Source organism: Gossypium hirsutum, chromosome A03, assembly GCF_007990345.1.
Source record: "Gossypium hirsutum isolate 1008001.06 chromosome A03, Gossypium_hirsutum_v2.1, whole genome shotgun sequence".
In the NCBI taxonomy this organism is placed as follows: domain Eukaryota; kingdom Viridiplantae; phylum Streptophyta; class Magnoliopsida; order Malvales; family Malvaceae; genus Gossypium; species Gossypium hirsutum.
This window is the reverse complement of record NC_053426.1, coordinates 107958230-107974010: the sequence shown is the minus strand read 5'-3', so window position 1 is coordinate 107974010 and position 15781 is coordinate 107958230. Positions and strand designations below refer to the sequence as shown.

Below are 15781 nucleotides of genomic sequence, written 5' to 3'. Positions count from 1 at the left end.
GTTGTCATGAAAATTGAGTAAATACACGTTGTACTCTTTTTCTTTTAATCGATGTTTTATCCTATCGATTTTTCTTAATAAGATTTTTAATGAGACAACATATTATATGTGCATTTTTTTCCTTCACTAAGAATTTTTTTTCACGGAGTTTTATCTTATTAAGATTTTAAAAAGACACGTTATCTATTAATAGACATTTAATGTTATAAATATTTTATTATTAAGTAGATGTCTATTAAGATCGAAACAAGTTTAATCTACTTTAGGACTCTAATATAAAAATTAAAGGTAAATATTTATTTTATTTATATTTATTATGTCTATAAATATAAATTTTAGATAAACATTATAAATATTACTATTGGTCAATAAAAAATATGTTCTATTCTGTTGTCCAATTTTTTTTTCTTTTACTTCCTTTATTATTTATTTTATAATAAATTTGAATTTTTATTTATTTTTTGAAAAATATATTTTTAAATTGTATGATATCTTTAGACTTTTACATGAGGTGAAGCAGAGAAAAAAATAGTAATAAAAAAGAACTAAGCGAACCAATTTAATAATAAGTTTATTCTTTTAAATAAAAAAAATTATTTATTTATATATTTGATATTTTCAAAAAACATAATAAATTAATATATATAAATAAAAAATATTATTGACAATAAATAATAATATATAAAATTTAAAAATATATAAAGAAATAAATATTTTCTTAACCGTCTTTCCAAGAAAATATGCACTTGAAATGTCGTCGTCTGCTATTTACAGGAACTGGGATTTCACCGACCAGGCTCTCCGTATTGAGGTAAAACCAAGCTATATAATGATATCTATCATTAAAATTTCAAGCAAACACCATTAAACCGTTTGTTCTTTTCTCAGAGGAATTACAGTGCTGGACTTGAGTTGTCTCCATGGGCAGAATAAACGATTACCCGTACGCTGTTGATGGGTTAGAAATCTGGTCAACCATTGAAACCTGGGTCACCGAGTACTGTTCTTTCTACTACCCATCAGATGAAACAGTTAAAAACAACAATAAAATCCAATCATGGTGGTCGGAGGTAAAAAACGAAGACCACGACGATTTAAGAAACGATACATGGTGGCTGGAGATGAACACATTAATCGATCTCACCCAAGCATGCACCGTCATAATATGGATAGCTTCCGCTTTCGACGCAGCTGTCAATTTCGGACAATACCCATACGTCGGATACCTCTCAAACAGACCAACAGTCAGCCATCGGTTCATGCCGGAGCCAGGCACCAAAAAATACGACGACATTGAAAACGACTCAAACTTGGCTTTCTTGAAAACAATCACCGCACAGTTCCAAACCCTAATGGGTGTATCCTTTATATAAGTCTTATCAAGACATTCAATAAATGAAATAAACCTTGGGCAAAGAGATGTGGCGGAATGGACCACTGACGATGAACCCTTAGCCGCATTCGAAATAATCGGGAAAGAAGCTGGTGGAAATTGAGAGTAGGATAATCGAGAAAGAAACAAGTTAAACATTTGTAAATTTTGAGTGTTTGTGACTTTAAGGGGAGTGACTAAAATTAAAATTATAAAATATTTATTTTAACTATTTAAAATAAAAAATTAATAGTTGAAGGACTATCTGTGAATTTACCCATAAATTTATGAGAAGTAAATAATAAATTTCCACCGCTGCACTAACAGCAAAACGGGCATCTGTGGAACAACCACCTACCAGTAGTCAGTTTCTATACGAAGGTGGGTATCGAAACGACACCCGTCTGTCTCCATCACGTAATCTTATAGACGAATCAATCTCTAATTCTCAATCCCTCCTCACCTGGTAATCAATCTCCCTCTCCTACGTCCCTTTTCTCTTTCGCTCTCTTCTCTTCTTATTCATATTCTTTGCTAATTTCCTATCGTCTTCTGCTTCAGTTTACTTGTTTTATTTCTGGGTTACTATTCTTTTTTAGGGGTGTGTGTAAAAAATGGGAAGTGTCAGTGGAGAAAAGCTTAGGTTTTGTATTGACAGAGGGGGTACTTTCACCGATGTTTACGCCGAGATTCCCGGTCACTCCGATGGCCGGGTCCTTAAACTTTTATCCGTTGACCCTTCCAATTACGACGATGCTCCGATTGAAGGAATCAGGAGGATTCTCGAGGAATATACGGGGCAGAAAATCCCTCGAACTGTCAAAATCCCAACTGATAAAATCGAGTGGATAAGGATGGGGACGACTGTGGCAACAAATGCCCTTTTGGAAAGAAAAGGGGAAAGGATTGCTTTGTGTGTTACTCGTGGTTTTAAGGACTTGTTACAGATTGGTGATCAATCTCGTCCGCATATCTTTGACCTTTCTGCTGCTAAACCATCTAATCTTTATGAACAAGTTATTGAAGTTGATGAGAGGGTTGAGTTAGTTCTTGACGAGGAAAAAGGGAATGGAGAGAAATCTGGGTCCTTTGTTAAAGGGGTTTCTGGTGAGCTTGTTAGGGTTGTTAAGTGTTTAGATGAAGAATCTTTGAAGCCTTTATTGAAAGGTTTATTGGAGAAAGGGATTAGTTGTTTGGCTGTTGTGTTGATGCATTCCTACACTTACCCTTATCATGAAATGGCTGTTGAGAAGTTGGCTATGAGCTTGGGTTTTCGACATGTTTCGTTGTCTTCAGCTTTGACTCCCATGGTTCGTGCTGTTCCTCGAGGTTTAACAGCTAGTGTGGATGCTTATCTAACCCCTGTTGTGAAAGAGTACTTATCAGGGTTCATATCTAGATTCGATGAAGGTCTTGCGAGGGTGAATGTTCTGTTTATGCAGTCGGATGGAGGGCTTGCACCGGAAAGTCGATTTTCGGGGCACAAGGCTGTTTTGTCTGGCCCTGCTGGGGGAGTTGTTGGCTATTCACAGACTCTTTTCAGGCTTGAAACGGAGAAGCCTTTGATTGGATTTGACATGGGTGGTACATCGACCGATGTGAGCCGTTATGCTGGGAGTTATGAACAAGTCCTAGAAACTAAAATTGCTGGTGCTATAATACAAGCACCTCAGCTTGACATAAACACTGTTGCTGCTGGTGGTGGATCGAAGTTAAAGTTCCAATTTGGAGCTTTCCGGGTTGGACCAGAGTCTGTGGGTGCTCATCCTGGTCCTGTGTGTTATAGGAAAGGTGGAGAATTGGCAGTCACTGATGCAAATCTGATTCTTGGGTATGTTGTTCCTGATTATTTCCCAGCAATCTTTGGTCCGAAGGAAGATCAACCTTTAGATGTCGAAGCAACCAGGGAAGAATACAAGAAGCTAGCAGAGCAAATAAATTCTTATAGGAAGAGCCAAGATTCATCTGCAAAGGATATGACAGTGGAGGAGATTGCACTGGGGTTTGTGAATGTTGCCAATGAGACCATGTGCCGTCCCATACGTCAGTTAACTGAGATGAAAGGCCATGAAACAAGGAACCATGCACTAGCTTGCTTCGGAGGTGCTGGGCCACAACATGCCTGTGCCATTGCTAGATCACTAGGTATGACAGAAGTACTTATTCACCGGTTTTGTGGAATCTTAAGTGCGTATGGAATGGGATTGGCCGATGTCATAGAAGAGGCACAAGTTCCTTATGCTGCAGTTTATGGTTCTGAATCTGTTGTAGAGGCCTCTCGTCGAGAAGCTATATTGTTGAACCAGGTAAAGCAGAAGCTGCAAGAGCAAGGGTTCAGAGAGGAAAATATAAAGGCTGAGACATATCTAAATTTGAGGTATGAAGGTACAGATACGGCAATCATGGTAAAGCGACGTATTGCTGAAGATGGATCTGGATCTGACTATGCTGAGGAATTTGAGAAGCTTTTCCAGCAAGAATACGGATTTAAGCTACAGAATAGAAATATCCTTGTTTGCGATGTCAGGGTTCGTGGGATAGGAGTTGCTAATATATTGAAACCACAGACCCTAGAACCTGCTTCTGGTTCTCCCAAAATCGAAGGCCACTACAAGGTCTTTTTTGGGAATGGGAGGCACGATACACCATTGTTCAAGCTTGAGAATCTGGGATATGGGCATGTTATACCTGGCCCTGCGATCATCATGAATGGGAGTAGTACAGTGATAGTAGAACCAAAATGTAAAGCTATTATAACCAAATATAGAAACATTAAGATTGAAATTGAGTCTAGTGTAAACACAGTGAAAGTTGCTGAAAAAGTTGCAGATGTTGTGCAACTTTCTATCTTCAATCACAGATTTATGGGAATAGCTGAACAGATGGGACGGACGTTGCAGCGGATTTCTATCTCGACAAATATCAAGGAAAGGCTAGACTTTTCTTGTGCTCTTTTTGGTCCAGATGGAGGACTAGTTGCCAATGCTCCTCATGTACCAGTGCATCTCGGAGCTATGTCCAGTACTGTTCGTTGGCAGCTTGAATACTGGGGTGACAATTTGAATGAAGGAGATGTCCTTGTCACTAATCATCCTTGTGCTGGAGGTAGTCATCTTCCCGATATAACTGTGATAACCCCAGTTTTCGATAATGGGAAACTAGTGTTTTTTGTGGCAAGTAGAGGGCATCATGCTGAGATTGGGGGTGTTACACCTGGAAGCATGCCACCTTTTTCGAAGTCCATATGGGAAGAAGGAGCTGCCATAAAAGCATTTAAACTAGTGGAAAAGGGGATTTTCCAAGAAGAAGGAATAATAAAACTACTTAAGTTTCCAGGTGCTGATGAACATTCGCAAAATATCCCAGGAACACGACGGCTTCAAGATAACCTATCAGACCTTAGAGCACAAGTGGCTGCTAACCAGAGAGGAATTACTCTAATCAAAGAACTTATTGAGCAGTATGGTTTGGAAACTGTTCAGGCTTATATGACTTATGTGCAGCTTAATGCAGAAGAAGCAGTAAGAGAGATGCTCAAGGCAGTTGCTGCAAGAATTTCCTCGGAATCAACTAGGCTTGGCGAGAGAAACTCTATAACGATAGAAGAAGAGGATTGCATGGATGACGGGTCTGTCATTCATTTAAAACTCTCTATTGATTCTAACAAAGGGGAAGCAAGTTTTGATTTTAGTGGAACTAGCCCCGAAGTCTACGGTAACTGGAATGCTCCAGAAGCTGTCACTGCTGCTGCAGTCATATACTGCCTTCGTTGTTTGGTCGATGTTGATATTCCTCTTAATCAAGGTTGTTTGGCTCCAGTTATAATCCATGTACCGGCAGGCTCATTTCTTTCTCCAAGTGATAAAGCTGCTGTAGTAGGAGGCAATGTTCTCACATCTCAGAGAATAACTGATGTAGTATTGACTGCATTTCAGGCCTGTGCTTGTTCTCAGGGATGTATGAATAATCTTACCTTTGGGGACAATACTTTCGGTTATTATGAAACAATCGGAGGTGGGAGTGGGGCTGGTCCGACCTGGGATGGAACAAGTGGAGTTCAGTGTCATATGACAAACACTCGAATGACCGATCCTGAAATTTTCGAGCAGAGGTATCCAGTATTCTTGCACAAATTTGGACTGAGAGAAAATAGTGGAGGAGCAGGACATCGCAAAGGGGGTAATGGACTTGTGAGGGAAATTGAGTTCAGGCGCCCAGTTGTGGTTAGCATTCTTTCTGAGAGGCGAGTACATGCACCTAGAGGGCTAAAAGGAGGAGCAAATGGAGCTCGTGGAGCCAACTATCTTATAACAAAAGATAAAAGACGAATCTACCTTGGAGGCAAAAACACAGTAGAGGTGCAGGCTGGGGAAATACTTCAGATTTTAACACCAGGTGGTGGCGGCTGGGGCTCTTTGTCTTCTTCCCTTTGATCATTTACTGTCTTTAAAAACTATTTTCATGGTAACTTTGATCACCAAGTTTGAAAATTGTCTGTTGTAATGCCAAATGATGAAAACCATAATAAATATGGGTTGGGATCTGAGATTGCCATCTTGTGGCTTAAAAACCAAATAATTGTAATGGAATGAAAATTTTCAAGTATGATGAGGTGCTCGTTTTCTTCTAGTTCTAGATTTCCTCTAAGTTCTGATCTTTTCTGACGTCAAATGTTTAATGTTTTCTAGGCAAAATGAATGCTTTGTTGTAATAAATAATGCTTTATTTTACTTCGTTTATATCAAACAATTTATTGGATTTTAGTATTACAATGCAAACTGTTAAGTAAAAAATATATATTGGATATGTAGATGTTCAGACAGATTATATCTCCAAACAAAGTGATGCAAGAAGGAAAGTACAAGAGATTAACCAAATCATGAACTATATCGGGGGGCAAAGGCAATTCATTCATTAGTTAATAAATAAATAACTAATGTATTCGCATTTTGTAAGGGGTTTTCAATCCTGAAAAACTCGAAGCTCTTAAAAAATTAATGGAAAAAAAGGTTCCATAATTACTAATTCTATAAAGCATACAATTCTTGCAAGAAAAGAAATTGAATCCTATTGCTGTCTTTGTGTCCTGCAAAGTTGATAGTAAAAAGATATCCATTATTAAAATAGATATTATAAAAAAGGATTTCTTTGAATGTAATAAAAATATAGAAACTTAGGAAGTAGTAAAGTTTAGGTTCTTTTTAGTTGGTTAGCTTATAATCAAATTACAAAATGGAATCTTACCTATCATGAAATTAGCATTTAGCGGAACTCATCGTGATATTCGTAGTCATCATCATCCTCATCCTCACTGAAGATGGCACTATAGAATACGTATGGGTTCTCAATCATCTCGAGTAAGCTTAAGCGACCATCTTTATCTGAATCTGCCTGAAATTACATATAAAGAAAACGTCCCTTTTAGTACAAATGAGGAAGTCTAAGAGGGGCAAAGGATATGAACACTAAACTTTACTCCTTTTAAGAAGAGGCAATAACCACTAGCCAAAGCATATTGGTTTAGAGTTATCTTGCACTACAATTTTCATTTCATTTTGTTGAACTACCTTTGTTTTCTTCTTGGACCAGACTAAGATTCTTTTTTTCTTTTCCGCTTTTGCTTTTATTGTTTCTTATCTTTTTCTTCTTCCATCCCTTATCACACCATTCCACACATCTATAGACTTTCTCTCCACAAATTCAACAAATAGACCCCAAAAAATCCAGAACCCAACATCAAACCCAGATTCCAATGTTGATTTGCAGCACCTGCCATCAGATTTTCACTAAATTTTTTGTTTGTTCAACTAAATGTTTGAAACCACCACTCCCCCACCCCCCCCCCCCAAAAAAAAAAAAAAAGAACCTCCAAATACCCTAATTCTAGTATCAAAACCCGTGACAACAGCCCCAGAAAACACCCTGTTCTGCCACTTCAAACAATTTGGTTTTAGAATGTTTTACCTCAAAAAACTTGCTCTTCTTTCTCACCATTTTGAAAACCCAAAACATCCATTGCAACCATGAAACACCATTCTGATGTCATTGGCTGCCATGCTGAATACACAAGTCTGACATAATGTGTCAATGCCCTTGTCATGTATGACATCCTAAAGTGCTGTCCATGTAAGATAGGTGACAGACAAAAAAAGCACCCCAAACACTTTCTCTTCCTAAACCATCAATTTCCGCATTACATTACATTCCAAGTAGAAATGCACAACTAAACATGGGTTCAGCAAAATATTTCTAATAAAAGGCAACTCCTACTATCAAATAAAAAGAACTAAAACAAAATATTAGAAAATGCATACATGCATTCATGTGTAATACTGCTCAATTCTTTGGAGTCGTAAGTACCTGTGATATGATGTAATCTGCTTGTTGTTTCGCATAGTACCGCTCTGATGGATGAATTTTCCCAATTATTGGTAGTAGTTCTTCTTCAGACAACAGTCTGTTAATACAAAGCACCATAGATTTATTTAACAGTCCCAACAACTAACTTTTCAGTACAACCATGATACTAGACATAAAGATGTATACAAGTACCTGTCACCATCTTTATCAAGCTGGCTAAACAAACTTCTAGCCGGGGACTCCAATGAGTCGTGAGATAGATGGGAAGAGTTATGATCTTCTTCATCATAGTTTCTCACCAAATCAAAGAGCCCATGAAAGAACTCATCAAAGTTAACCTTCCCATCCCTGTCTGTATCTCTTTCTCTGAAAAGATAAAAGTAGAAGCAAAGTCAAATAGCAATTTGAAGGCACTAGTAGAAAAGGCGGATCAAATGCAAACAGGATAACATGCCCCAAAATGGGGTTGTTTTTTATTATTATTTCTAGAACTCAAAACATAAAATTTAAGCACGAGTTGGTTTCTTAACTAGAACGGATATATACAATTTACATGAGAGAAAAGAGAAAGAAATAAAACTCAGGTTACCTTACTTCCTCCTTGCACAGCCAGTGTAGCAGCTTTGGGCTTTTGCTGTCAGATGGATGCAGAAAGCTAGGAAAAAACCAAGCAGAAAAATTAGGGGAGAACAATGGCAGCAACTAAAAGTAACCCCTTTCGCTAGGAGTAGATGAGTCAGAACTTGCTTTAGAATTTGGTACTTACTCATTGAACTCGGTTATGTTCAACAAACCATCACCGTTGACATCTGATGCGTTAAAATGTTCCTCTTTCCACCAGCCCATGTCATAGCCAAAAGAATTGTTGTCTGGAAAAAAGAAACACAAACAAGTTACCATCTTTAAAGATAATTATTGGCAAATTAAACAGAACTCAATTATCATGTTGGTGTTTCGTCCTCGAAGACTATAACAATCTAAAGCAAGATAAGATCCATAAATAGACTAGAATTGTTATAAAGGTTTACTCAATGTTACTATCACTAAGAACAAAAGGAAAGAGGATGTTTAAAATGTTTTGGCTTCATGCCACTATTATCTCACAAAAAGATCTGAAAACTGATGGGTATTTGAATTTGCAAAAAGGAGTAGAAAGATCAATTCTTAAACAATATAACACAACTAGTAGCTGAAATCCATAAAAGGTATAAAATCCATCAATCAAGTACTTCAAGCCAAATAACAATTTAGCCATACAAACAAAGCAAAATCACATAAAAAAAAAATATAGTAGAAGCACTCAGAGGATTAGTTTCATTAGATGAATTAAATTTGGTAATATAATAGCATAGATCACTAACCATTCTTCACCCAACTGGGAGGCTCATACTCTGCAAATGAAACAAATCCATCATGGTTCTTGTCATGAACTTCCATCTCCCTCATAGACCTGTGCAAGACTTCCTTTGCTGCTTGTTGTAGATGCCACTCGGTCAATTCATTCTCCGTCACAAAACCATCTGCAGGGTCCGCATCAATCTTGGGGAACAGCATTACCAACCTGTTCATTAGATTAAAACTCCACTTGATCAACATCTATCAAAATGCTACAGTCAATGGCCATCCACAAGCATATAAACACAGGTGCAAGGATTACATAAACTGCATCACGATGTGAGTATATACAAAGATACTATCAGTTTATATTACCTACAAAATCATCACGATGTGAGTATATACACAGATACAATTAGCGTACACAATAATAAAGATACCTAGCGTTCTTTCTATAAAGCATATAAAATATAGCCAACAATGATCAAATATCAGTCCACAAATTCGCACCTACATGTAATTGAAACGGATAAAAGAAGAATCAATGTGAATAACTAAATGTTACTAGCTCATAAATAGTAGCAGTAATTTATACTATTTAAGCAAATTACATGATGAAGCACACATTTTTAACTAAAATTGGCAGCTAAAGATTATTAATTAAAGCTTTAAACTTTCGAACACTTAATACCCAAAAATAGTATCAACATGAATTTAAAAGTAAATGAAAATGTAATACCACCACCAACCTATTGGTAACGTTGAACTTATCCTCATCATTCAAGTAATCCTCAGCGTTCATGAAATCCTCCCACTCGGGCTGCGACTCGTGACCCGGAGCGTGGTCATTTACAAGCTCAGGATGGGTGTGCTCCAAGTACTGCTTCTCCCATTGTCGATCTTCACGGCGGCGCTCGATGTCGGCGACGAGAGGATCAAAAGCCACGGGCTCGTGGTGGGTGGGGTTGCTGAAGCTGAAAGAAGAGCGGAGCTTTAGGCGGCGATGGCGGCTGTGGTTGGGGTGTTTCTTAGGGGAATGCGAGATGAGGAAGAGGATTAGAAGAGCCACAGCAATGTATATAATGGCTGAAACTTTTCCCATATCTGGAAAGTACCCAAAATTTGATGGAAAATTGTTCTGAAAAAAAAAAGAAACAAAGATCTAAAATTCTAGAACAATATGGACGGAAAAAAAATTAGAGTTTAAGAGAAGAGAAACAAGAGATAGGGATCTACTAATAATGAAGCAAAGCGAAGAGGTCGTGAGATGTCGAAATATTTGGACTGGGAATTGACAAACAAAGAAGGGATGCTTTGATGGGAGTCTCTTTTACATTTGGATCTGCTAAGAAGATAATTTATTTATTAAATAAGGTGATGGCTTATTATAAATATTTTTTGGGGGAGTTATACTAATTTACTCAAAAATGCCAAAAAAAAAAACCAAAATAGGCTGTTTTTTTTTTAAAAAAAACCTTCCAAATGTAAGTGTTTTGAGAGTGTTATCAAGAAATGCTTCTAGTTGGATATACTTCTGTCAAATCATTTGGAAGTGTTTTTTCTCAACAGTAACATTTAAGGGTTACTTTCTTCTATAACTATTTAATTAGCCGTTGGACCCATCCCAATGGTCTTATCTTTTTCATATATAAACCCTCGATTTCATTTTTCTTCCAATTCAATCTTAATTATCTTTCAGATTCTCAAATCTCTCTTAAATTTCTCCTAATTTCTTCTTAAATTCTCAAATTTTATTTCTCTCTAAAATTTATTTTTTATTAAAATTATCTTAACATTTTCGTAAATTATATTTTCTATTAGAAATTATTCGGTGGTTTTTTGAAATTAGCAATGGCAAGATCTCTAATCCATTTGGATGATAACCACATTTTCATCAATCAATTACAAATTGTAAGAATGCTTTTTATTATATTTTAATGTTGTTTAATTTTTCTATTTTCTTGTTATATTTGAATTTAATATTTTGTATATTTTTTTCCTAAATAGACGAAAGATCAAATTTTGGAGACCTATATTCGTAATCCATCCGCTCTTCCATCACCTTTGATCAAACCCTACTTGAGAGATGCTAGTTTTTCACACGTGGCCCTTATAGGTAGGGGGTGTAAGTTGGTCCCAACTCTCATAAACATGTTGGTGGAAAGGCGGAGACCCAAGACACACACATTCTATCTTCCATGCAACGAGTGCATTATCACTCTGAAGGACGTGTAATTACAACTCGAGTTACTGATGAATAGGCTGGTAGTGACTGAATTAGTTCACGCAGCCTATTGGAGAAGGGTATGTGCTGAACTTTTGGGGAGGGTTTCGAAGATAATTTTTGAAGGCTAGATCGAAACAGGTTAGTTAAGGAGAGTTTCGGTGGGCTCAATGAGGATTCGACTGAAGTCCAAACAAAACAACACACTCGAGCGTACATCTTTCTAATTATCGGGGGTATCCTAATGCCGAATAAGTCACGAAATCTTGTTCATCTAAGGTGGCTAATGAAACTCGTCAACTTTAGATAAACGAGCGAACTCAGTTGGGGGTCTGTCGCGTTGGCAACTTTGTACTGGGAGATGTGTCAGGCGACACAACCATAGAAAATTAAAATTGGTGGTTACATGCTACTACGATAATCATAGGGCAAGATATCGGCTGTCATTTTTATGTCCTCGAGTGAACTACCCTCATACATTCCTACTTGTAATAAGGAAAAATTTATTAGATAATATATTTACCATAATAAAATTAATTAAAATTTAAATTATTCTACTAACAAATTATTTCAATAACTGGAATCATGGGTCGAATTACGTGGGACTACTGAATGAGCTTCGAGATATACGACTTCTGTTATGTAAACGATCGGAAGTTGATGTATATATTTTGTCATTTCTGATGATGACGATGATGTGATGACGACATATAGGCTGTCTATGTTTCGGGTACAATATAGTTATACTCCTATGCCAATTGGTGTTTGTTTCTACCAAGATAGATCATCTTCCCAACCACCTATTCTGAGATCGAAGGATACACGATGGCAATCGAGGAGTAATCAATCGTAATCTACCACAAACGAAGGCAAAAAAGATGAGAGGCTGAGACCACAACCTATATTAGATGTAACAGCCCAATTTTCAGTAGTGTCAGAACAGTGATTTGAGATCACTAAATTCGATGAAGAAGTTAGAAATATTTTTGAATTAGTGAATTTTGTGATTTAAAAGAAATTATTAGGTAAATTGGGTCGAAAACGAGGTATCGAGACCTCGATATTATAAACTGAGCCGTAAATATTTTTATAAATATTTACGGAGTGTCAATAGGATAATATTAAAGTTTCTTTAAGAAATTTTAATGTTTCGATAGTTAATTATGAAAAAGGATTAAATTGCAATAGGGATAAAAGTTTAATTATAGATTAAAGAAAAGTTAAAAGGACCAAATAGGCAATTATGCCTTTTTCTAAAGTTGAGGCGGCATAAGTATAAAAATCTGAGATTTTTATGTGTTAAAAAAATATTATTATATTATAGTAATGATTATGTTTTTATATTATATTATCATTAATATATTATATTATATTATATATATACATAAAACAAAAGAAAGAATAGAAAAAAGAAAGAAAAGAAACAGAATAGAAGAGACGAAACAGAGAAAGAAACAGAGAGCAAAACGGGCAGAGAAGGAAGGAAAGAAAGAAAGAAAGAAAGAAAGAAAGAAAAAGAAAAAGGGAAATTTAAGGTTTTAAGGATCCAAGCTCAATTGGTAAGTCAAATTAAGTCTTTTTCTTATAATTTTTGAGTTTTTGGAATCCTAGAGATAAATACTACTTGATTTATGTTGATATTTTGAAAGTTAGTAGATTGTTAGACATGAGTTATGTTGAATTAATTGATGAACTAGAGGTTAAAATGATTGAATTTTAAGTTAGAAGTTAGTAAAAGATTGATTTGTAAAATAAAATATAAGTTTTGAATTGATAGGGATTAAATTGAAAGAATCCCGAAATTAGGGATTTATGGGGAAATTGAAGAATTAAACTGAGTTTATAGTAAGAATTAAGAGAGAATATAGAGTTAGAATGCAAAAATAAAATTAGTATTGATAAGGGATTAAATTAGAATTTGATGTTGCCATAGAAGGGAAAAATGTTCAGAATGTTATAAAACATAAGAATAAGAGATGAAGTTTAATTTCCGAGCCTTGGGGCAAAAATGTAATTATGTAAAAGTTTAGGGGCAAAATTGTAATTTTGAAAAAGTTAGAGTCGAGGGCTATTTTGATGAATGTGATTATTAAATAAGTTAAATTTACTATTTTAGATCAAGAAGTACGAAACTCGAGGTTAGACAAAGGGAAGAATAAAATTGAAGACTAAGTTGGTAAATTTGGCTATAATTGGTACCGAGGTAAGTTTACAGTAAATAAATGCAATATTCTTTTATTTTACATTATTATTGTCAATTTCCAGCATTTATATATTTATGTTATGAAAATATTTAAAGTCGAATTTAAGGTGAAGTGACAGAGGAAAAGTGTTAGAAAGCCCCGGTTGAACCTTAGGAATGTTAGGATATTAGGGTTGACATGACAGAACAGAAATGAGCCATGTAAGTCCATATTAGAAATATGACTTTGGAGACAGGATTGAGCCATGTAAGTCCATATTATATATGGCATTGGAGACAGGAATAATTCATGTAAGTCCATGTCAAAGACATGGCATTGGCAGGGTATTGATAGACAAGAATGACCCTAGTATCCTTAGTATTCCGAGTGGTTCAACGGGTCAGAATACGAGTTAAATTACAGTGAATTAACAGCATAGGAAAAGTAGATTATATTTATGAAAACGGAAAGGTCAGGTAAGAAAGAAGGTAAGGGAATAAAGAAGAAGATAGAAATTGAGAAGTAAAGAAATTTATGATGTTAGATGATATTATGCATAATTATCCATTATGTTGAATGTTGTGATTTATTTGCTTGTAAGCTTACTAAGCCTAGTGCTTAATCTCTTTATTTTCTTCTTCTTATAGTACTTATCTAGCCACTCGGGGATCGAAGGAAACGTCGGAGGCCGATCACACTATCAAAGAAATAACTCGGTATAAATAGACGTTTTGTTTTGTGTATGGCATGTATAGGGATTTAGTTATTTTGTATGTTTGTAGTGATGATTTTGCTAATGAGTGATGTGTAAGTAGTTGATGATGTATGGTTATTAAAATGATTAAGGATGAAGGTGTTTGTTGTTATGAAAGATTAGGTGATAAATTATGCATGGAAATCATGAAAGGATAAAATTTTGCAAAGAAACAGAATTCAGGCAGCACAGTGACGTGAATTTGAAAAATCACCCAAGATAGTATAAAATGAATTAGAGGGTGAATGATATATGGAATTAAAGCTTGTTGAGTCTATTTTCATGGAAAAATAACGGTGTAGAAAAAAAGAAATTTATATTTTAAGATATGTGAATTTTAGTAAGATAGGGTCAGAACTGTTTTTGGAGTCCCCTGTTCTGAGTTTAGAAAATAATTACAAATTGTACAAAAATGGTTATGAGTTGAAATTTACATGCTTAGATTCCTTAATGAGTCTATTTTCTATAGAAACAAGTAAGAACTTCATATGAAAATCCTATAGTGAGAAAACTTATTTTTAGTGACTAGAGGTCAGGGCAGTCTGGTGGTGACACAGGGGAGACTTTAACTAATAAACTGTACTAATTTGCTGAACCAAAAATTCTAAAAATTTTATGGTGAGTAGATATATGAGCCTAGTTTCAGGGAAATTTTACGGGATTAAATTTCGAGTTCTGTAGCTCAAGTTATAATTAATTTAGTAACTGCTGCGCGATTAGACAGATTTGCTGCGAATAATGAAATAAATTTTCAAACCTAGTTTTTATGCTCCGAACTGGTAAGATAAGCTAAGTAATGCCTCGTGCTCAACTCCGGAAACGGTCTCGGGTAAGGGGTGTTACATTAGAGGTTGAACCAATGAGGAATCCAGCTCACAATCGTCGACCACCTCAATGTGGCACATATTCTGATCGGGGGTTTGATTGATGTACTTTATTATTGTACTTCTCATGTTAACATTCCAATAAATATCAAATGCTTTTATTGTATCGATGTTGTACATCATTATGTTTTTAAATAAATATCGTTTTTTTATTAAAGTTGGTCTTTCTTATCATTTCATAATATTGAATCAAGACTCTACGTGAACAATTGAAGAAAGTTTTATAATTTATTGATTTGTATTGTATGGAGAAAACGCATGTTTACAGTTTACAACAAAATTGATGTTAATGATGTGTTGTACTTATACCATCCTTTCGATGTGGACATGACGCATTATATGGCCTAGATTCCTACACCACCTGTATAACCTTAGTTGGTTTGACTTCTCCCGAATATCCATGTTGTCGCATATCTGAGTCGACGTTGGTCGACCTTTTAGTTTGTAACGCAATGATCTATCGAGTAACAACTTAAATGGAATGTTCGATACATGCGACTACCTACGTTTATCTGGGATCGGTAGGAATATGTTTCTCCACACGTTCTGTAACGTCCCCTAACCCTATACCGTCACCAGAACAGGGTTACGAGACATTACCAGTCAGTATAGTCCAATTCCGGTCATTAATTAAAATAAATATTCACACACATCCTAGTTTTAAGATGT

General features: G+C 35.7%; 3 protein-coding genes across 4 annotated transcripts; 2 read left to right on the top strand and 1 right to left on the bottom strand.

Annotated features, from left to right (window-relative positions):
* The first annotated feature begins 920 nt into the window (after nucleotides 1-920).
* On the top strand, nucleotides 921-1373 carry LOC107887769 (linoleate 9S-lipoxygenase 5-like). The gene has a single exon (XM_016811998.2). It carries the CDS (start codon nucleotides 921-923, stop codon nucleotides 1371-1373), a length of 453 nt encoding a protein of 150 aa, XP_016667487.2.
* Nucleotides 1374-1697: 324 nt separating this feature from the next.
* Nucleotides 1698-5977, top strand: LOC107886869 (5-oxoprolinase). The gene is made up of 2 exons (XM_016810963.2): nucleotides 1698-1838; nucleotides 1972-5977. Exon 2 carries the CDS (start codon nucleotides 1987-1989, stop codon nucleotides 5803-5805), a length of 3819 nt encoding a protein of 1272 aa, XP_016666452.1. The 5' UTR covers nucleotides 1698-1838; nucleotides 1972-1986; the 3' UTR covers nucleotides 5806-5977.
* A 284-nt stretch (nucleotides 5978-6261) lies between these two features.
* Nucleotides 6262-10629, bottom strand: LOC107886870 (calumenin-A). 2 transcript variants are annotated; one of them, XM_016810964.2, is made up of 9 exons: nucleotides 10304-10610; nucleotides 9817-10205; nucleotides 9094-9293; nucleotides 8499-8601; nucleotides 8322-8387; nucleotides 7925-8098; nucleotides 7733-7829; nucleotides 6617-6763; nucleotides 6262-6458 (listed from the first exon to the last, which is right to left on the bottom strand). In XM_016810964.2, exons 2-8 carry the CDS (start codon nucleotides 10167-10169, stop codon nucleotides 6635-6637), a joined length of 1122 nt encoding a protein of 373 aa, XP_016666453.1. In that variant the 5' UTR covers nucleotides 10170-10205; nucleotides 10304-10610; the 3' UTR covers nucleotides 6262-6458; nucleotides 6617-6634. The 2 variants fall into 2 exon arrangements, with proteins under 2 accessions (XP_016666453.1, XP_040957368.1); XM_041101434.1 differs by lacking the exons at nucleotides 6262-6458; nucleotides 6617-6763 and adding an exon at nucleotides 7277-7443 and having other exon boundaries at nucleotides 9817-10629.
* Between the last annotated feature and the right edge of the window lie 5152 nt (nucleotides 10630-15781).

What these genes read in the sequence shown, in the direction of transcription:
- LOC107887769 (XM_016811998.2), top strand. Translation starts at nt 921, where the DNA reads ATGGGCAGAATAAACGATTACCCGTACGCTGTTGATGGGTTAGAAATC.
- LOC107886869 (XM_016810963.2), top strand. Translation starts at nt 1,987, where the DNA reads ATGGGAAGTGTCAGTGGAGAAAAGCTTAGGTTTTGTATTGACAGAGGG.
- LOC107886870 (XM_016810964.2), bottom strand. Translation starts at nt 10,169, where the DNA reads ATGGGAAAAGTTTCAGCCATTATATACATTGCTGTGGCTCTTCTAATC. An exon ending in AAGTTCAACGTTACCAATAG is followed by an intron (nt 9,294 to 9,816) that starts GTTGGTGGTGGT and finishes TCTAATGAACAG; the next exon opens with GTTGGTAATGCTGTTCCCCA. An exon ending in CTTGATAAAGATGGTGACAG is followed by an intron (nt 7,830 to 7,924) that starts GTACTTGTATAC and finishes TTGTATTAACAG; the next exon opens with ACTGTTGTCTGAAGAAGAAC.